This window comes from Sardina pilchardus, chromosome 9 (assembly GCF_963854185.1).
Source record: "Sardina pilchardus chromosome 9, fSarPil1.1, whole genome shotgun sequence".
Taxonomy (NCBI): Eukaryota; Metazoa; Chordata; class Actinopteri; order Clupeiformes; family Clupeidae; genus Sardina; species Sardina pilchardus.
Window position 1 is genome coordinate 24,832,021 of NC_085002.1, and position 22,385 is coordinate 24,854,405.

The following is a 22,385-nucleotide window of genomic DNA, read 5'->3' on the forward strand; positions in this document are numbered from 1 at the left end:
TGTGTTGCCTAATAGCCTAGGCTACAAATGGACTGCGAGCTCTTCTTTACACACACACACACACACACACACACGTCAAGACTTTTGTGAGCAGATGATACATTTGAACTTCACACATTTACACACTACAGTTTACGAAGTTTTGTTGATATTTTTTAATTAGGTCAAATATAAGCCACACGATATGTGATACTGGCATCTAGATCTTTATTCTAGTTAAGTTGTATGAAGTCCTGTGGATTTCTCAACACAACCTGAGGGTTAACCCCGCAGGAGTTAAATTTCCTGGTGGGGCGAGATCGGCTTGCCGGAGACAAGGAAATGTTTTGCTTCCGTATGCTTGACAGATGACTTGCCAGTGACAGGACCAAGTGGTCTATCGTTTGTGGTCGCGATAGTAGCATGGCTTTCCAAATCCCTTGCCTGCTGTTTCTTGTGGTTTTGTTCTTTGTCAAGACGGAGGTAGGTGGACGCCAGTTATCTGATATTTGCCTACGGATTTTTGCATTCTCGCATGACAGATCACATTAGTAAGGTCACAAATTTGCGTGTAGCTCTGTAGCCTACCGCGCCATCTGTTAAGACAGTCACTTGCATCGCAATTTACCTTTCTGTATTAGTTCATAGCCTACATACATGATCAGATATGCTGACGAATGCCAGTAACATAGGCTACTCTTGGTGGTCTATGAAACATTATTAGTAGCCTAGTCTACCCCACCTTACACTGGGGTAATGTTCACGTTGAGGTAGTAGTTTCACTTTTATTTTACGAAAGGAAAGTTTACATTTTACCATGTGTTGAGGCTACACTAACCGCGTTGTTCAGATTTATGTGGTAACGTTATGCCTACTATTGTTAAAAACAAAAAACAAAAACAAAAACGGTGTGAATCGATTTTGTTTTGTTGTGTGACTCGATGTTCATTATCCCCTTGTATAATGCGTAGGCTACATGTAGGCTATTCATGCAGTGATGCCCCAAGCTTTCATCTTGGTTTAAGCCTTGCAGTGTTTTGGTTGACATCTGAAGTTGAAAAGGGGAAAAATAAGCCTGCAGCGCAAGTGTTTAGTTTATGTTTGACACGCATGTTTAAACAATTCCTGGGTAAGCAAACAGGACATGTATAGCTACTAGGCTACTACATCTTTCCAAGTTGTCATGAGGGCTCTCCACATACTTTCCCTAGAGTAGATGAGATTGTCACAGCACCAATGACCTGGGGGTTATGAGGGTGAGGCTTGATGTTGTGTGGTTCTGATCTTGATGTTGTGTCTCTGATAACAGTGTGAAGCCTTTGGTTTGATTGAATCAGAATGTCTGAATGTCTTGCAACGAAAAGAAGAAAAATGGCTTGAACTCTATCCTGGCTAAAGTCAACTGATTCTTAACTGTGTCTGTGTGTGTGTGTGTGTGTGTGTGTGTGTAATGTGTGCATGTAGGCAGTGTGCTCAGCAAAATATTTTCTTAAATTTATATTTTATTAAAATTGTTTTCTGTTCACTTTTTGCTAGAAAGGGCAAGCAAGGGGTAATTACTGTTTAATAACATTATTATTCCATAAGGTATCTCCCTGAGTCACACCCATGGCACTACTTTAGCAGCATGGAGGAATTATAGATGCAACATGTCTTCATGCTACTTGTAACCAATCGATATAAGGAGTTTTTTTTAGGTTTAAAGGAAAATATCTGGGGCCTAATTATCCCCTTTGAGTCAGTTCTAACTCATCTTTAAGTTAAGCTAATTATAGGGCTATGGAGCAAAATGTGATTTTATTATTAAAAGTTCCTTATTTTAATTCTTTATGTCATTTATTTTCCTTGTAGTTTTCAGCCTAGTCTATGTACTGTAGATGTAGGCTACATCTTTTCTTTCATCACCCCTCTAGTCTCTTTCCCTGTTGAGGTGCTTTCATTGTGAATTCTTGTGAAGTCATGTGTGGTCTCTGATTTTCGTGTAAAAGTGAAAGGAAGCTTATGTGGGTTGGAGACGAGATGAGACCGGGCGCCCGTGCTCGCTCGCTCGCTCGCTTGCTTGCTCGCTCGCTCGCCAGGAAATGTGCCGAGTTCCTGGCAACAGGCTTATCACGCCACATACGGGGCCACTTACCAGTAACCACACCCGAGTGACTTCTGCTCAGCACCTTTTCACACATGGCCTACATGCTGCTCACACACTGAGGTCAGGTAGATTGGAAAGTCATATCAGGACTTATTTAGAGGACGGTTTATAAATTATAATGCAGGTGTTTACATATTTTTTAACAAGTACACACTGTACAGTCTTTCAGTAGACATGCCTATACTGTAAAGTGTGACTGAAGCAAAAAGGTCATCTCTAAAGTGAACATCTGAGGGAATTTGCAACTGCTTTATGGTCAAGTAAATATAGACAGGGGAAAAAACGGCAGTGTAGATTTTGGTTGTACTATTATTGCATGTGGGTGAAACCAGCCCACCCACTTTTTTTTTCATTTTCTTTCGGTCATAAATGAGGTTAACTGAGGGGTCTCTTGTGTTGCTTTGTGTTTCGTAGGGGTCTGATGGATCGTGCAACAATATCACTCACATTTTTAAAGAAGACCTGAATATCTGCTGCAAGAAGTGTGAACCTGGTAGGTCACAGTAAAACTGCACCAGTGATGACAAATTGCACTATATAACATTGTCACATTGCAACAATGAAAACAGGTTGTTTATTATATTATTCACAATATGCAGGTTTCTTGGAATTTAAATTTGGCATTGACAGATAGATAGATACTTTATTGATCCCCAAGGGGGAATTCAAAATTGGTAAATGATCAGAGCCTGTAGCAGTTTGAGGAAAAGTGGACTTCATTTCAATTTCGGAAATGGTTTGCTTGATATATCTTTGGTTATGATAACTTAAAGAAAGAGTAAAATAGTGGAAGTGATATTATGCTTTAGTTTCATTAGCCTGTATAACATATTTAATACTTTCTACCAACTCTTTCTGTGTGTCATGCATGTGTGTGAGTGGCAGATACTTAGCTCTGACTCACTTGCTGTGGTTGCAGGGTTTCATATGAAATCAGAATGCTCCGAGGGGAAGGAAACGGTCTGTGCGCCTTGTTCGAATGGGAGATGGTCTGGGTACAACTACTTCAAAAATTGCTTCAAATGCACAGCATGTAAAAGTAGGTCCTCCCATACACGATATACTGATGTTTTGTTGTATACAATGCTGTCTGTTTGGCAGATCAGTGCCAGGGTGTCCATGAAAATGCATCAATCTGTCTTTCTGTCTCTCTTGCTCTCCCTCCCTCTCTCTCTCTCTCTCTCTCTCTGTGTGTGTGTGTGTGTGTGCGCATCTTGATCTCTCTTTTTGACAGAAAGCTTGGAATATGCTCAGAATTGCTCAACAACCAGGGATGCAAAATGTAGATGTCCGTCTGGACGGTACTGCTCCAATGGATATGAAGAGCCATATTGCACAGAACACTGCAAAGCATACACACCCTGCCCACCTGGTCAGGGCGTTGTCACAGCAGGTAGGGCATCAACAGAAAGGTTTACTTGTCATCCAATGGCTGTTTGTATTTTTGTTCATGCTATTGCTCACTATTAGTTTTCATTCATTTCAGGAACGGCAGGTGCAAATGTGAAGTGTGAGGACTGTCCAGATGGGACTTTCTCCGATCAGAGCTCCAGCACCCAGATGTGCCAAGCCTACTCAAGGTGAGATATGCAGCCCACCCTCAGCAAAACCGAGCTCAATGCACAAACACACGCTCATTAGGGCTGTAGCCATCCACCAAACTCACAATTCTATTTGTATGACAATTGTTGACCCACAGTTCAATACAGTACATACCTCGATTTGTGTGTGTAATTATTTTAACAATTTGGAAGAGGATTAGAATATTCTAAAGCCTGTGTACAGTAATGGACTAATTTTGAACACTGAATATACACACATATTTTTATATAATAATATACAATATTATATGATGTTAAAGCAATAGTTCGGAATTTTGGACATAGGGCCTCATTTCCAACTTAGTCGGGGTGATATAGGTCGGTGAAGACCATTTTCAGTGAATTTCTGCCCTTCCTTGAGTTGCAGCGTTCATCTTGTGCTAACCTGGTGCCAAGATCACGCAAGTCAACGGTAATATCCAGCCTGCCACTGAAAACACTCCACAGAACACCCGAAACAAATCAATTATAACGTCAGACTATTGATGCACATGCCTGTGTTGATAGAACAATGTTAGAAATAAAACTAACCTTGCATCGCATTGCAATAGCCTACTTTGTTCCCTGTATGGCAGTGGCGGATTGATATTGAGAAACTAGTCCCTCAAAATGTAATAAATCATTGAGTTGCAAGGTTAGTTTTATCTCTAAAATTATTCTATCAACACGGACATGTATATCGATAGTCTGACGTTTTAATTGACTTATCTCGGGTGTGCTGTCGAGTGAGTAAGACGGTTTTGGTAAGTTTTGGATGTTACCGTTGAAATGCGTTAGCTCAGAACCAGCGTTAGCAAAGGGGAACGCTGCAACTGAAGGAAGGGGTTAAACGCGATATAAACAGTCTCCACCGACCTATATCACCTCGGTAAAGTTGGAAATGAGGTCCTATGTCCAAAATTCCGAACTATTCCTTTAATATATTATATCTACAGTATATGATGCAACAGCTGCAAAGCTGTTGGACACACTGGAAGGGGTGTGTCACGATTCTGCCTTCTCACACCATGACACATGTTCATGGATGAGTGTCGGGATTTCGGTTTCAATATGCATATTTTTACAGCCCTAACGCTTCTTTCTCACACACACACACATACACACAGGGGACACCACCCTTTAAAGGAATTCTCACTTGTGTTTAAAAGTGTGTCTCGTATTCTTATCTGTCTCTCTCTCTACGTTTCTCTTTCTATTTCTCTACTTCTCTCTCTCTCACACACACACACACACACACACACACACACACACACACCACCTTCTCCTCTTCGCCTTGTGTCTCTGCCTAGAGCTGCATTTATGACTCCTTCAAGGACACTGTGGCTGCTAACACCTCGGGCCCCTCTCATTCGTCTTTTTATCTATCCTCCCTTCCTACCTTCCTTCCTTCCCTCCTTGGTCCTCCGGCTCATTCCCACTGATCTATAAACAACACTGGATAGACTATCGCATTGTTGCCGCCCCATCATTCTTTATCTAGATCAGTATGAGAGGGGCCCCTCTCCTGCATGCATATGGCCTGGGCTGTATACCACTCCTCTCCTCTCCTCTCCTCTCCTCTCCTCTCCTCTCCTCTCCTCTCCTCTCCTCTCCTCTCCTGTCCTCTCCTCTCCTCTCCTCTCCTCTCCTCTCCTCTCCTCTCCTCTCCTGTCCTGTCCTGTCCTGTCCTGTCCTGTCCTCTCCTCTCCTCTCCTCTCCTCTCCTCTCCTCTCCTCTCCTCCTCTCTCCTCCCCTGTTCTTTTGATTGACTTTCGTGACCAAATGATCAAGGTTGCTTTCCTCTTTGAAGGTGTGCGCCAGGCGGCGTCCTGAAGGAGGGCACTCCCACTTCGGACACTGTGTGTAAAGTCCCTATGGACCTGGTGGATCCCAGCTCGACCACCACACAGAGGGCCACCACGCAGGTCACAACCCTGGGCCCGCCAATGCCCAATCGAGCCGGCAACATCACACCCTCGACTGTTCCACACACCTGGTCCACGTCGACAGGACCACAAAGTGTGATCTCAAAGCCCTCTAATGGCACCTCAGGCACCACTGATCTGACAGGTAAACCCATTTTTATGACCTAGGGGTAAGGCCACAGCAAAAGAGGGAGTCAAGAGGTTGAATTTTAACTAAGACATGGATTTATTAACCAAATAGCGCATCCTTGGCTGCATTGGGTTGCAGTGCCTGTAGTACTGCGTACATCAGGGGTCTCAAACATAAGGCCCCGGGGTCAGATAAGGCCCACTAGCAGGATTCATGCAGCCCCCCCAGATGTTTTGGGAAGTTAGAATGGAAAGTACAACAATGTGTAATGAGCAATGTCTCTATGATATGATAAAATTGATTAAATATAGCACTACAAACCATCCTCAGGAAGAGGCCATTTCGAGAGGAAAAGAGCAGTATATGACAGCAGTACATGATTTGTACTTGTTTGCTCATAAGTGGATATAGTAAAGGAGTATATCATCTAACAACACTCTGATACCCATGCAGAAAAATGATGATGACCATTTCAGTGATGGGCCCCACGAGGTCTCATTCAAACAAATCTGGCCCTTTTTCTATACGAGTTTGACACGCCTGGCTTACAGTACATGCTTAGCAACATGCTTTCTGCCTTGAGCATATGTAACATTGCACATGAGTACCATTAACTTTTGAAGAGGTGCACATATACTTGCATGAAATGCAGTGCTGCCATCCTGCACAAATAGGCATACTTGCTTCAAGCAACTTGTGTTGGTCACATTTGATGCTAAATCTGGGTGAAAATGATTGTCACTGATGAACTGTCAATAATTGTCCTTCGCAAAAGGACAGTTGTCACTGCTGCAAAGACAGAACCAACTACATATTAATACCTATGGATTAAGAATCGGATGTCATTGAAGTTTCTGTAGGTATAGAAGCCGCTCATTTTTCTTCATAGACAGTAAAATAAACTATTTGTCTGCTGTTCAAAGTAGCCTTTAAGAAAATTGTCATCCTACTAACTTGTAGCCTGGACCTCTGGCCTCATGTTCATATTCCTTAAGTCATTAAGGGCCACCTTACACCAAACAACTTTGACAAGATTTGGGAAAGATTCTTGAAAGATCTGAGTCTTTTGAGTGAAGCTTGAATGGGGGGCACTAGTTAGAAGACTCCAATCTTTCAAGAATGTTTCCCAAGTCTTGTCAAAGTTGTTTGGTGTAAGGAGGCCATACAGTACGTTGTTTTTCTCTCACACGTTCTCCTCCAGGCCCTCAATATACCCTCTGTGCTCCTTCACATGTGTACACCTGGTCAAGGACACCTCATCCATTAGGCCTCTTGTTCTTGTTTTTCTTTCAATTCTAGCTCCTTTGGCTTGTTGTGGAGCTTTGCTGTTGGTTGTCGGCCTGCTTTGCGCCGTCTACTACTTCAAAAATCGAAGAGGTGAGTCCAACATATCACACCTACAGTATGCCATCAGCTGACTCATCCTTGAAGTAGAGCATCGATGAGATGCTGTGTGATCCGTTAAGAGCGCCAGGCTTATCTTCCATTTGATCTCATCTGCAAACCTTGCAGACATAGTTGGACAGTTTTGGCAGGTGTTATGGTATGACTAACTGACCACATTTAAATGCCATCAGTGTTTACAACACATTTTACCTGCCATATCTCAGACACTGCCCTTTCATGGTCCTAAAACCTCTGATTTTATCACTTGAAACTTTTTTTACATTTTAAGTTATCAGGTTTATGGTATGTCACAGTCTTGGTGAATCCCCGTGTGTAAATACCCCATGCATCCTATCTGCGAATCTGTTTTCTCACCTGCGAAGCATCCTTCCCTTGCTTACCATGACAACTTCAAAGTGCGTTCTCATGACTTACTTCTGTCCCACAGGTCCGCCGGAAAAGGAAACTAAAGTAAGTTTCGACTGAATCTCAGTTTTCACTGGCATTTGGAGCCATTACTTGCTGAAGTCATGTGTTATTATGCTTGTAACTCTCTCTCTCTCTCTCTCTCTCTCGCTCTCTCTCTCTCTCTCTCTCACACACACACTCTATCTCTTACACACATCATTCTCAGGTTGAAAATGGCTGTCTGAAAGTTCCCCTACCTCCTTCGCCCAGTCGTCCAGAGTGCCAGCTCCTCCTCAACAACAGTGACCTAGCTGACCCCAGTGTCTCCTCGTCAGCTAAACAAACCAGGTCCGGGCCCTCGACCGGGCCCCATCCCAGCCCTGCTGCTCGTGCTTCCAACGTCTACGCGACCCATGACGACATCCGCAAGGAGCTTCCCCAGTCTCCCACCGTTCACCAGGTCGTCAATCTCAACCTCAGCATCGTGGCCTCGGCCCCGGCCTCGGCAGCTCCTCTCGTCCCCGCTGGTGCCAGCACGCCGCGGCCCAACGGACGGCCTCCCGAGATGGACAGCGAGCTGCCGTTGTCCCAGGAGGAAGTGGACGTCCCCCCCGGCCAAACGGAGCAAGGCAAGGAGGCTCACACGGCAGTCCCAGAGACGGGGGAGTTTGTGTGCTAATGAGACTGGAGGAGGTTTGAGGTCTGTACCAGGACATTTGGGGCAGCCGTGGCCTACTGGTTAGGACGTCGAGCTTGTAACCAGAGGGTTGCCGGTTCGACCCCCGACCAGTCCACGGCTGAAGTGCCCTTGAGCAAGGCACCTAACCCCTTACTGCTCCCCGAGCACCACTGGTTGGGCAGGCAGCTCACTGCTCTGGGTTAGTGTGTGCTTCACCTCACTGTGTGTTCACTGTGTGCTGTGTGTGTTCACTAATTCGGTTAAATTGGGTTAATCACGGGATCAAAAAAGGATATATACTTATAGGACATGCTGCTCAGTGCCCCAAAGACTGGAGAGTGACTGGAAGAAAATGAGTCTCCCCGTGAGGGAATCTGAGGGAGGCGTAGTGAGATGGTGCTCTAAAACACACATTCCTCTGATAGGAGCTTACACTGACACAGGTCTGACACAGGGCTGGCCCAGGGCTATGCCCAGTCAGGGCCAGACCCCGTTCCATAGTATACACATCTGAGAGTTCAGGCCAGTATTGTAATGTACATTTTAGATCTGATGTTTTGTCTTATCTGAAAAATGAATGTTGCCGTCAGTGATGGCTACTCATCAAATATCCATTGTACATCTGGAAAACTACATTATTGTTTACCTTGTCTTTTCACCACAAGACATTTTGGACAGGACTGTGGTGCCACCTTGTGGCCAAACTATGCTATTGCTATATAATGCAATTAATGGAAATGATAAATGCCTCTATATCAGCCACCACATTCATTTCTGAATGTATAATAGAATGTATTTACCCTGCACTGATAAAATATTTTCTTGCCACTGTACTATAATGTATATAAGTCGTTTCTCGGTATTCCAAGCAGGTGAGCAGATCAGGTACTTGGAATCCCATTTTGTAGGCCTATCACCAGTGATCAAAAATGATATGCTTGCTTTGTATTAAACACCTTTTTAACTATGTGTAAATGAGCTTGGGATGGGTTAAGTGCGTTCCATCAGTGAAGCTGGACCACGAGTATTAATGGATTCACAGCTGTTGCACAAAAATAACTGTAAAGTTTTGATGCTGAAGACCTTTTGATGTTATGTCATTTTTCGATGAATTTGTTATATTTTGCACTTTAGCCATACCCATGAAAATGTCTGAATGACTGTAATATCCAATATTGTCGTCTGTCATCATTGTCTATATTGTTATATTTTTGTACAAGTAAATATGAATGATGTATAACATGTTGCTAAGTATGATACTTTAAGTTTGATCTGGCAGTGCCATGGCTACTGGAATATAGGACAATGCCCAGCACACAATACCATCTTCAGGAATGCACAATGTTCATTTTATACTGACCGGGGGTGGGCAGATTATGTCTCCTAAGTGTGTTATTATGAAATATGTCCGGCTCTACTGAAACACTTCAGTTTGTCACTACATCTAAAGTAGCTGAGTTCCAATCCCCTGAATTTGTTTTTGGAGATGCAATTTCAGTTAGGCATGTTCCTTGTAAGATAAAAGATAAAGGGCATTCAACTGAGAGAGAGCCTTAAAAGATTAAAGATAGACACCAACAAGATCAAGCAATCTTGGTGTATTGCAAGACTTCAAATGCATCTTTAAAAGTAGATTCATGCAGCTGCTCTTTTACGCATGTGCATTCCAGGTATTACGAAATATATATATCAGGACATCCCATGATTGAAAAGCTGAAGGAAAACATGCAGTCAGTTATGGCCCAATATAAGCCTGTAGGGCTTTCTGTAGATGAGATTCCAGACAGGTTTCACTAGTTTTGATCAGTTTATCATTCAATTCAATTTGCTTGTGCCATGTAAGGATTCTGATAACTCAGCAGGTTACACAGAGCACACACAGCACATTTCTATAAACAAGAGCGTATCGCTTTCAGGAATCTGTCTAGATTACAGCTACTCTGACTTGCTTTACAAGAAACCAACATCACCTTTCAGGAAGACTGATCTGTCTGATGTCAACCACAACCCACTAACCTCTGTGTGCTTCTTTGCCGTGCATGTGTATGGTTGCATTTTTTCTTCCTGCTATGAATGACTGGAGTTTTTTGGTCTCGTTTTTATTGTTCTTCATCACTCTACTCGGGTGCACTGAGAAGTGGTGCAGTGTGCTGTGTCTTATATTGCACCACTTCAGTGTCATGTTTCATTTTGGCTGAGCACAGAAGAATTGAGGAGATGAAATGGGACAAGTTCAGGCTTGTCTCCCTTCATGATTTGATGTTTGACTTTCAGATTTCTCTTTAGTTTTCAGGCTGTTTTATTACAGTATTATTAATAATAATATTTTTGGAAATCACATGGCATTCAGCATAAGTCAGACTCCCATCCCTGGCTGGGAGAAAATACAACCTGAGAGCTTGGGTGCCACAAAGGACACCTTGCACTCTTCCAAGCTGGAATCAATTGGTGCCTTCCCCATTAAATAAAGTTCAAAATCTGCTAATCAACATAACAATATTATTGTGTAGCCAAATCAGAATTGAACATAATTCTTTGTCATTTTAGGCTTCAAGCTACGACTTGTTTCGTGTTTGTGATCCAAATCAAAGTGATTAAGATGGAACAAATCATTTGAAGTTAAAGCGATGGGCTATTCTTTCATTCTTAGGCTATATTATGCGCCAACGCAGGCAGTTCAGGCTCCGCAGTTAAAGCACCTAAAAATGCTTATGAATAAACTCTCGCCTGGATTGGAAATGAGGAAGCTTGCGCGTTTCCATATTTTTCGTAGGGGGAGCACTTTCCTCTTACTGATTTGCTGACAATGCAGCTTCTTTTATAAATGCAATATTTACACCTAACAAATAAAATGTAACGTTTATTTTCACAAACATGTGCATTTCTGGTCACAACTACCTTGCATTGTGATGTACTACAAAATGTGTAACGGCTCGTCCAACCTCTCGTATTAGTACACTGAAAATGGTTTATCCCGTTGCTGTGTTTCATTCCTTCCTGGATTGACTTGGGCATTGGACAAGCAGAGTTAGTGCAGGTTGTAAGAGCGCAAAGAGGAGGAGGCGCAGAAGTTGTCCGAAATGGTCAATCTGGCACGGCTTGTCAAGAATTGAAAACGGTAGGGACATTACCTACGGCGCATTTCTTTTTTAGCGATGTATGGCAGATTCGGAGTGTATGTTTTATCTATGCAGAACAAAATGAGTGTTTACATACTAAGCTAGCCAGTCTGCTAGCTAATTAGTTAGCGAGATGTATTATAGGCAGCTAGCGATAGCTTGCTAACTGAGTGATGTCAAAGCCATAGGTAAAGCGAATTTATGACTATTTAAAGTTGAGCACTGCGACGTGTGATACGGTGTTGAAAAGCTTCACAGTGTCTCGCTCAAGCAACCCATTTGAAAAGAAAGGGCACACATGGAATTCAAACCTGGAGTTCATATTCAAGTAATATTGTCATCTAGGCGGGTTTCCCATGAAAGCTCCGCATTCCTTATCCCGAGCGAGCGACAGTGCCAGGCTAACGTTAATCATTTGCAAAGAAGCCACCTGGCAAGCGAGTTCGCGATCGGCATATTTAACGTCACAGCACACTATATCACAGATTCCGTAGAAATCCATTTGTTGATGCTCTTAAAATGCCGGCTATAACATTGTTTTATACTTAGCCGATTTCACTGTTTTGCTACTCTTTGTTTACAGAGACAGTGTTGATGCATGGATACACGCTGTCTTGTCTTCCTGCATCAACACATCAATGCAACTAACTGACGTGTTTGTCACTGTTTTTCACAGAGGCTAGAGGAAGGGTGAACCAGAGGAAGACACCTCGCAGCCGTGAAATGGTCAGATTGACATAATAAACTAGTCCAATCATAAGCAGCCTACCTAGACTAGTGAAAGTGAAAACAAATAGGCTAAACACTTCTACCCCAACTGAGCCACAACCCCCTGTCGGTCTGGCTTACTTAAATGCTGCTTCCTCTACACACGTGCAAATGGCTTGCTGTCTGAAAGACGAGCTCTTGTGTTCAATCTGCCTGAGTATCTACCAAGACCCTGTCAGTTTCGGCTGCGAGCACTACTTCTGTCGGAAGTGCATCACGGAGCACTGGAGCAGGCAGGAGCATCACGGCGCCAGAGATTGCCCAGAGTGCCGGAGGACCTTCGCCGACCCCTTGCTCTCCCCGAGCCTCAAGCTCTCCAACATCGTGGAGAGATACTCTGCCTTCCCGCTGGATGCCATCCTCAATGCACAGAGGAGCACCTACCCCTGCAAGGACCACGAGAAGGTCAAGCTCTTCTGCCTCACCGACAAGAGTCTCGTGTGCTTCTTCTGCGATGAGCCCGCCTTACATGAACAGCACCAGGTGACCACCATTGATGAGGCCTACGAGGAGCTACAGGTAGGCCGTAGAGGAGTGTCTGTTTGTTATGGAATCATTCAGGGAATGCTCACAAGACATTCTCAAACTCGCAAGGTGTGTGTGTGTGTGTGTGTGTGTGTGTGTGTGTGTGTGTGTGTGTGTGTGTGTGTGTGTGTGTGTGTGTGTGTGTGTGTGTGTGTGTGTGTGTGTGTGTGTGTGTGTGATACACAAAATATCTATGTGTGTGTGTGTGTGTGTGTGTGAAACACAAATGATCTGTCAGATAATCTGACAGTGGTGTGATCTGGAGACATGGCTGCTTTTGAGGCGGTCTTGGCGATCTCTACACATTCCTCTCTGATTGCTTAGTGAAATATGTGGAAATCGACTGGTGCCGTGATGCATTCTGAAACCAAAATGTTTCCCTTCATAGACCTTGAACCAAACCATTTATTGGAAATGAAACAGAAATGAACATCTCTACAATATGTTTTGATGATTTTCCCTCTTAGTTAATTAGCCTTTAATGCAGCTCATGATACTGTGTTTTTGCTGATATGTATTTGGTTGTTTGAACCGCATAATGGACCTCCTGTGATCCTGTGACCCAGAAAAGCAAGTGTCAATCAGTCATGTGTTCCACTTTATTCCTGCCTTATACATGATATATAAGTGCTCATAGATTTTGGAGATTAGCAGTCTGTTTCTCTTTTTGGATTCAACATTCGCAGTTGTGCTTTGAGGGTCAACTAATGAGCAGTGTTCACAGAAACACACACACACACACACACACACACACACACACACACACACACACACACAGAAACACACACACACACACACACACACACACACACACACAGAAACACACACACACACACACACACACACACACACACACACACACACACACACACACACACAGAAACACACACACACACACACACACACACACACACACAGAAACAAACACACACACACACACACACACACACACACACAGAAACACACACACACACACACAGAAACACACACACACACACACACACACACACACACACACACAGAAACACACACACACACACACACACACACACACACACACACACACACACACTTAATTCCTTCTCAGTATACCCCCACCACACCATGAACCTTTGTAGAGCAGTGCAGCGCCCCCTACAGCAGGCTCCCTGTGCTGGGGCAGGAGCAGGAGCTGGGCTCTCCACTCCCTCCAGTATCTTAAGCGTGGCACTTGGTCCACACAGTGATTGCTCTCAGCACATGCACGTGTGCCCTGATAAGAGACTGCACTGGCAGCTAATGGAGAGCCGTGGTGATTGTGTATTGGGTGCTTATCTGCTGCATTTGCAAGCCCTTCACAAGAGCATGGACTATCTGAGGTGTCCAATGCTTCTTCACTACGGTTTGGCCTAGTCATTGTTGTGAATAAGGAAATGGTTGTTTTTCTTGCTTTTGGTAGTTTATGGCAAGCTGCCTGCTGCAACGTCGTCGACAAACCCTGCTATCTCTGTCTTGACAGGTAGCTATAGCAACAGAGCAAAGAGCAAGGATTTTCACAGCCTGCCACCTCTGCTGAAATGTTTACTCTACGGGCAGGTCCAGTTCCTGTGATGCCTCATAAGATGTATTATGGAAATGAAACCCCTATTTCACCCTGTTGTTGCAAAGCAGCAGTTTTCCTTTGCTTTGCTATCAAACCTTTAGCAGCCACATAATTTGGTGTAGAGGTAGGGGCATGTGCTCAAACTCACACGCACACACAGTTCAGGAAGCTTTTGTGATCTTGCTTATAAAGTGTGTGTGTCTGTGTGTCTGTGTGTGTGTGTGTGTGTGTGTGTGTGTGTGTGTGTGTGTGTGTGTGTGTGTGTGTGTGTGTGTGTGTGTGTGTGTGTGTGTGTGTGTGTGTGTGTGTGTGTGTGTGTGTGTGTGTGTGTGTGTGTGTGTGTGTGTGTGTGTGTGTGTGTGTGTGTGTGTGTTTAATCCCGATGGAGAATTAATCAGTGCAACATGCTGCAGTAGTCAGGCGATTTGTGTCGCTCTCTTTTCCAGAGGCACCCTAGGGAGAGATTTATGAGGCCCCCCAGTTTCAGCACCTCCATTTTTCGTGTGTGTGTCGCACACACTCCTTGGCCAAGTCCACTGGCTGGCCAGCCGACTGATTGGACTCGAGTCGCCTCGGCACTGTCTCTTTGAGACCTTCAAGGAAAGGCTCTCCAGGCTGTCTCTCTCTTCCCCCAGAAACAAGTATTGCCAAGGAGATGGGCACACTCCAGTGCCAACGTCCTTTGTCGCACACAAGGAGCGCTTTCCCAGGAAATTCCTCAATTGCTCTCCACAGCTAATGAAATGGTTTTAGCCCAAGCAAAGTGTCTTTGGCCTGCGGGGAAGCCTGGGGGAAATGGCCATCTATTTTGGTTTGCTGAGAGCAAAATGTAAATAAACTTCCAATCTTGGATATCCAAAGACCATTTCTTTTCTTGTTGTTGAAGTCCACATGGATTTTGAAGTTCTGTGGTGGAGTGAACGCTCTACATTTCTTGTGGGTTTTTAATTTGTTGCGAGCCTGTAAGACGATGATTAGTACACTCAATTAATCCGCCGCTGAGAAATGCCAGCGTAACAGAAATAGCCTAATTAGGTCTGCATTTCCCCCTGCTTTCTCTGAGCACTTCAGAAACTCTCTGGTTAAATAATTTAACATTATTTCCTCTCTTTACTCGGTCGTCTTTCTTTTCTTAAAGCGGCATGCTTATCCTTTGATTCACTTGAGCAGACTTCAGCTTTGGCGCTTTGAAGAAATGAAGGAACTAAGGAAACAGGTAAATTGGGTTATATTTCAAGAACATTACCCCCCCACCCCCCCCGAGTTAATGATGTTCTTGCCAGATTCCCCCCGCCTCTTCGCTCCGACACATAATTGTCTACATCCTGTCAGTCTTCCAGCCGCCTGCAAATAACCAAGGTCTGATGCAATGGCGTGGACCGATCCCGCCTCATTTGTGGTCAGGATGCAGCCAGGTTGGCAGCGAACCTGTCTCCAGAGGAACTTTCTACGCTTCTCAGTGTGTGCGTGGGCATGGGCTTATGAGCGGTACTCATGTAAAACGACTTAACGTCACACAGGCCCACTTGTCATCAGTTTTGCACAGCTGGGTTCCGCTGAACAAGCCTGGAAGGGGGCCTATGTGTTTAAAGGCGCTTACAAGAGGGCAATAAGCGCCTGCGAATGGAATGCAATCAGGCTTGGCAACCTTGCAGCGCTCAAAGGAATCTCTGTTCCGGCCCCCTCTGCGTGAGGGTTATTAAACCACTTGTTTCCATATTGCAGATTAATGCCACAGTCATACAAGTCGTGACAATTCCTGAGAACGCATGGGGCGGGAGTTTGGGTTATGCTCTTCATGTTGAGCGTGTGTGTGTGTGAGTGTGTGTGTGTGTGTGTGTGTGTGTGTGTCTGTGTGTGTGTCTGTGTGTGTGTCTGTGTGTGCTTCTGCCCTTTTAGCACTCCTATGTTGTTTGATGGGATAATTATGTGCAATGGCTTTGCCTTGGCGCCAAACGTTCTATCGGAATCCGATAAATCTGGATGTGCTGGAATCTGGACCACCGTAAGTACGGCCCGTTCTGCGGCAGTATTTCTGCCCTCATGAAACTAGTCCTCGGCGGGTTCTCCAAGGCAGAGCGAACTCACCAGGGAACCAGAATAGATGTCTGGGGTCTCATCCCCACCACGGAGCTGTCAGACTGCAATCAGTCATTCTACGCCCTTGTGACTGGGGTTGGGATTTCAATCACCATGTTGATATCTGTGTAAGACCTTCCGCTACTGATGTACCACTATTTCTCTCATGCGTAATCTCATTGTTGAACATTATATGCAAATGCCCAAACTATATTTTGTTGGTGAACTGATTTAAAGGCATGAATCAATCTCTCTCTCTCTCTTTTACTCTTTCTCTCTCTCTCTTTTTCTCTCTCTCTCTCTCTCTCTCTCTCTCCTTTCTCTCTTTCTCTCTCTCCTTTCTCTCTTTCTCTCTCTTTTTCTCTTTCTCTCTCTGTCTCTCTCTCTCCTTTCTTTCTTTCTCTCTTTCTCTTCTTCTTCTTCTCTCCTTGTCCCCTTGCTCTCCCTATCTGCCATACTCTTCAGTCCTCCCCTTCCAGCCCTGCACCTCTCCCTTGCTGTCTATTCCTTGCCTCCGTAGCCCCCTCCCTCCCTCCCTCCCTCTTCTCTCCATCCCTCCATCCCTCCATCCCTCTCTCCTCCCTCCGGTCTGTGTGTCTGTCAGTAATGACACCTTCGGAGACCCTGCGCCTTGTCTCCCCCACAGCCCGGTGTGCTCCAACACAGCCAGCTGTCAGGCGAGGAGGAGGAGGAGGAAAAACAGTCACCGCAGAGGCAGAGCTCAGTCATCGGCCCGTGGCCTGTAAAACAGCATCTTTGGGAAAACACGATCAATTATTCAGCACCGTGATGCCTAATTGATGTGTAATTCAGGTCATTTCATTTCGGGCTTGTTTTATTAATCCACGAGGCTGTTAATGCCACTCGCAGTGTATCTAGCCCTGGTTTGCCCCCCCCCCCCTTTAGAAAGCACACACACACATACACACAGACACACAGGCAGGGCAATGGAATTGTCAATAAAATCACTCCGATAGAAAGGAAAGGGATGATTTTGGGACTCAGTATTGGAGTTAAAAGCTGCATGAAGCCCCTCATCATGCCAGGCATCCCAGCCAGCATGCTCCCCCGTGCCCGATAAACAGTGGGAGTTGGCGGGCAGAGGGGGCAGGATTTTGCCTGTTGCTGGTACTGCCTTTGCCACCCTGGGCCTGGTAGATCTGCTTGTGTAATCTCCTTAACTTTGCATGTCACCCGCCCAACCTCCGCCCCAGGATCTTGGCATTAATGGGAGAGGCTTTTCGGGCCCTCGTGCCGACTCTGTTTTTCTCCTGCAGGTGCTCACGTGGGAGTGATGCGCCTTTTCTGTGTCATGTGGTCCAGTTTGCTGGTGGAGCGATATCTGTCTAATTCTGTGTGTATGTATGTGTGTGTATATGTGTGTGTTTTGTGTGTCTTTGTGTGTGCATGCGTGCATAGGCACAAGACACAAACCTGGGCCCTCGGCGAACGTAAGCCTGCAATCACACACAAGCTCATCACTCAACCTCTCAAAACACACACACACACACACACACTCCCTCTCGCGCACGCACACCCGCTAACAAGTGAATCATTCAAGTGTGTGTCAGGCAGGCACAAATGTGCGTGCGCGCATGTGGTGGGTATGCTTGGGGGGGTAATAGCTGAGGAAAGCGGGACTGCGGTGTAGAGGGAACTAATGCACTTCCTCTGTCTCCAGGGAGATGGGTCTTTTTTCCCCTCCTCCCTTTCTCTTGGCATCCATCAGCATCTCCACCACTGAGCTGCTCCCATCCTGCCTGTTGCCGTCCTGCCTGTGGGATTCGTCAGTCAATCTGCCAGTCAGTCACTGTGCTGCAGGCCGGCCGGCCATGGCACTCCCATGTAAAGAGATTACTCTCTGCACCGTACCATCACAACAGATGTCTGTCAGGGGATAGGTTACAGGTTCAGGAGCCTGGGATGTATTTAGCCTAGGGATTCTGCAGCCTGGCATGGATGCACCAATCGCATGCCAGCTACGGTGATTTTCATTGGCTTTGGCTTTACTTAGTAGTAGTAGTAGTAGGTGTTGTTGTTGTTGGTTTTTGGTGTGTGACATAATGCTAAGCAAATATATACAGTAAAAGCAGTGTGTGGACCTAGAGCAGATTTCATTTGTTACAGTTACAGTTCATTTTGAAAACCAGTCCATGTGCCCAAAGATGATGGCAAAGCCTTTTGTGAGCAGGGATGAATAACAGGATGTTTTCTGATGGTTCATGAAATACAGGACCAAGACCCCACCGCCTTTTGTTCAGTGGAAAATCGTGATCTTACCATTCTAAAAAATGGCCACAGATCTTCAGAGCGCAGACTGTGATCCCAGCCTTTTCTTAACAGCAGAAACCGTATATGGCCTTTTGCTGGAAACAACTTGATTCATGGTTCTTAATGTTGACATTTCAACAAGCAGATTATATTAATTATCATCTAATCATTATCTCTCTGAGTCAGCGCTCCCACCATTCAGATCCAGGGGCAACCAGCACGTGCTACGCTACGCTACGCTAGGCTAGCCTACCTGCTGCTGCAGCAGCGGCTTCTCTCATTCCGGTGACCTTGTTCAGCCACTGAAGCCAATTGATACTCTGCAGTATCAGGGGAACCGGGCCGGTTGTCCTGGCGCCCAGTTGCTATTGGTTTCAAGGTTGTTTGTCCTGCTGTTATTTTCCATTGGCTGGTGCTTGGTGACAACCCAGATCTGGCAGACTGGAGAGGAGGACAAGGAGGAGGAGGAGGAGGAGGAGGAGGAGGAGGAGGAGATGGAGGAAGTGGTGGTGGGGACCGCACACTTGAGTCCCAATGTCTCGTGCTGCCCAGGGAAGGAGTTCTGACCGAGGCCGCTCTTGTCATTGTGATCCAAACTGTCAGATGGCTGCGTGAGTTTGGAGCGAGGCAAGTACGAAGAGAGACCTCGACTGACTGATTCGCCTGCTCGCCCCGAGAATTTCTTTCTGCTCCATTTGTCTTCAGATAGCCCAGCGCCCCCCTCCAAAAGAAGTCCGCTCCTTCCACTCCGCCATGCTCTGCGGCAGTAGTTTTATTTCTTTTCTTTGTGAAATTAATTTCCTCCACAAAGCAGCAGGCGTTGCGTGAAACTAACCGAGCCAAGACACAACCCTCCTCTTTTCCTCTAGGACTCGCTCATCCGCATAGCGCAGGCCTTCCTAGCAGGTCAGGGACTTTCTCTCAAGTTGAGTCAGGACACACCGTGGCTTTGCTCCTGCTGGTGTCATGTTGGTGTATCATGATTTTGTGTATTGTGTTGGTGTAATCAGTCACACATGCACTCGCTTTATATAGTGGCCTCTTGGCGCTCCAGCATGAGGATGGTCAATCAGATCTAGCATACAGTAAGTGTGCTTTTTGTCTTTCGGGCTCATCTTTCTCTGTCTCACACTCTCTCTCTCTCTGTCACACACACACACACACACACACCCATAAGCGTACACCATTCGCCCTTGTAGTGGTGTTCACCTGTGGTTAGAAATGTGTCCTTTACAGGCCCCTCACACCCACTCCTCTTGTGTCTCTGCCTAGGGCTGCAGTCATGAGTCAGGCACTTCCAAGGACGCCCGTATCTGCTAACGCCTCTCCTGTGGCCGGGGCTTCCTCCTCCCCTCTCCCCTCTCGCTTGTTCACCCACCCACCGTGCTCTCGCTCACTCCTTGTTTATTTCTCTTTATTTATTGCTTTCACTCTTTCTCTCACTTCCTTTCCTTCGGTCTCTTTACCTTTCCTCACGCTCTTGTATTGGATTAGATTGAATTAGATTAGATTCAACTTTATTGTCCTTGTGCAGAGTACAAGTGCAAAGACAACGAAATGCTTTTTGCGTCAAACCAGAAGTGCAAAAAAGAGTGCAGAACAGTCCACTGTGACATACAATGTATCTACAGTACAGGCGGTGCTGGCAGGACAATATTGTGCAGCGTAGACAGGAGTATACAGTTGGTTTACAGTTGTATGAATGAAATACATGCGCAGTGTATTAACAGTAACCTTAAAAGAGCAAACTATAGATATGGCTACGTGGTGTGTGAACAACATGTACAGATATGTGCGGTGTAGTAGTATGCAGACTTCTCCTCTCTTCTTCAGTCTCTCTCCCTTTTTTCCTCTCTTATGCTTGTGGTCCTTCTTCTTATTTACGTCTCACCTCACCACCCCTCTCTCTCTCTCTCTCTCTCTCTCTCTCTCTCTCTCTCTCTCTCTCTCCTCTGTTTTCTTTCCCCTTCCCCATGCTCTTTCGCCTTATCCCATCGCTTCATTAAACAGCAGAGCTGTCCCCTGCTCGTCTGAGAGCCCAGAAGGGTCTAGCGCTGGCACATTGGCAGACCGCGTGTCGTGTACCTGCACGCTACAGCTTCAAGGTGCAGGCCCCCCCCCCCGTTATCCCGACTACTTGCGGGGAGGAGGGGGAGCTGTGGTCAAAAGCACAGCGGTCACAATCTATTAGCTACATAGCGCAGATAACGTCATTAGGAAGCGGCGCTACATGCCGCTGCAGCGGAGGAAGGCGCTGCCCTTTTTACATGGCGGACACTGGAACTAATTGAGGGAAATGGTACTTCTGAGGGCACCCTGGTAGGCACTGAAGTTGATTCGGCTTGTGCTATCAATTAGACACAGCCAGAGATGGGTGAAATGAGGGATGAAAAGGATGCTCCAAAGCAGCTTCTTATCTCGTTTCGTGTGTGTGTGTGTGCGTGTGCGTGCGTGCATGCGTGCGTGCGTGCGTGCGTGTGTGTGTGGCTAACATTCATGTTTGCTCATCTGCTGGAAGTTAACTTCTGCAGTGGCCTGTTCTCCAGCTTACCTGTTTCTCCTGTTTGTGAAAGGGGATTGGTGTCATCCGTGTGTTTACGTTTGTCAGGTTGATCCACACTGCTGTTCAAAGCCAGATAATGCACATGCTCTGTTGAGGCAAAGCCACAGTTTGCAGTAGATCAGATGTAAATATATTCAATAATAGATTCAATATAGAAGACAAAATTATATCTCCGTGTATTGTCTGTTTTGTTCCATATTAAATGATTTATGTGAAAAGATTGTACAAAGAGAAGTCTTTTATATGTGTAATTGCATTGTCTTGAGCCTTAATTTACGAATTAAACCAATGTTTTTATGAACCGGAGATGAAGGCAGCGAGAATTTCATAATCCAAACCCTTGACCTTGGATTCATTAGAACATTACTCTGACGGAACGTTTTCTGCCATTCATAATGCCTCTGACCTGCAAACATATAGTTCTCTAGGCTATAGTTCTGAAATGGCAGTTAGTTTTACTAATGGGATTTTGAGCAGTCACAAATCAATGTAAAGAGGTAATGGGTGACAATATAATGCGTTATCTTAACAAATGAACTGACAGTATGTGCACATACTCTATCGATCAATATGCCATTTTACCTTCATCACACGACTAAAATGGGATCAACCAAGCGTCATCAAATTTCCAAAATGCTAGAGGCCATCGTGATGTTTTTGTGATGGTTTTGGTCCCATTTTTGGACCTTGTGGCAATGAAGATTGACGTTATGGGTGTGTTCAGATTTGGCATCTACTACACTCAATACGTTGCGCTGACCATCAATGTGAACGTTTGGTAACAAATATTTTATAACCAATAATAAAGAATTCTGTGTGCTGTATTGCAGGCAAATGTCTTCATTGGTGCCCATCAGTCTGTCTGTGATCAAAGGAAGCTTGTGACTTAAACGCTGCCATAAATTCCAGTCTGTGAATATGGCTGCAGTTATTGGCAACTATAATAAACACAGGAAATCAGAGACTGCACTTCCTTGAGCTGCGAGGCGGGGGGAAAACTGAACTTTGACACTCTATTTGTGGCCAGACACGTCCCTCCCCCGCAGCAGCCCCATTATAAATCATGGGAGTGTTTGTCTCCCGCATGAGGCTGGGCTGGATGAGGGTGTGTGTCTTCTTCAGTCCTTGAGGTAATAGAACTGCCGGCCCGAGATTGTATTTTCTATTTGACACGTCTCATCCCAGGCTGTAAATCCGTGACTGTGAATATAATGTCTGCAGTGTGTAGCGCTGCATAAGAAATGT

The 22,385-nt window shown here is 45.3% G+C and overlaps 2 protein-coding genes across 3 annotated transcripts in view; both read left to right on the forward strand.

The window, feature by feature from the left end:
* The first annotated feature begins 248 nt into the window (after positions 1 to 248).
* Positions 249 to 9,500, forward strand: tnfrsf1b (tumor necrosis factor receptor superfamily, member 1B). The gene is made up of 9 exons (XM_062544375.1): positions 249 to 462; positions 2,540 to 2,618; positions 3,045 to 3,164; positions 3,360 to 3,518; positions 3,612 to 3,705; positions 5,516 to 5,775; positions 7,060 to 7,137; positions 7,595 to 7,617; positions 7,781 to 9,500. The coding sequence occupies exons 1-9, from the start codon at positions 403 to 405 to the stop codon at positions 8,231 to 8,233; spliced, it is 1,326 nt and encodes a 441-aa protein (XP_062400359.1). The 5' UTR covers positions 249 to 402; the 3' UTR covers positions 8,234 to 9,500.
* A 1,739-nt stretch (positions 9,501 to 11,239) lies between these two features.
* The window catches only part of trim62.1 (tripartite motif containing 62, tandem duplicate 1), a 60,205-nt gene continuing 49,059 nt past the window's right edge, over positions 11,240 to 22,385 (forward strand). Inside the window, exons 1-2 of one of the 2 annotated variants that reach the window (XM_062544376.1) lie at positions 11,240 to 11,351; positions 12,029 to 12,639. In XM_062544376.1, the coding sequence (XP_062400360.1) occupies positions 12,232 to 12,639 (408 nt within the window). In that variant the 5' untranslated portion in view covers positions 11,240 to 11,351; positions 12,029 to 12,231. Of the gene's footprint in view, positions 11,352 to 12,028; positions 12,640 to 16,124; positions 16,233 to 22,385 lie in introns of those variants that run through there. The other variant, XM_062544377.1, reaches the window with a different exon arrangement.

Bases quoted from the DNA above. Each gene is read 5' to 3' on its own strand.
- tnfrsf1b (XM_062544375.1), top strand. From the start codon at position 403: ATGGCTTTCCAAATCCCTTGCCTGCTGTTTCTTGTGGTTTTGTTCTTT. The intron at 3,165-3,359 runs GTAGGTCCTCCC...TCTTTTTGACAG, and splicing joins CAAATGCACAGCATGTAAAA to AAAGCTTGGAATATGCTCAG. The intron at 3,519-3,611 runs GTAGGGCATCAA...CATTCATTTCAG, and splicing joins TCAGGGCGTTGTCACAGCAG to GAACGGCAGGTGCAAATGTG.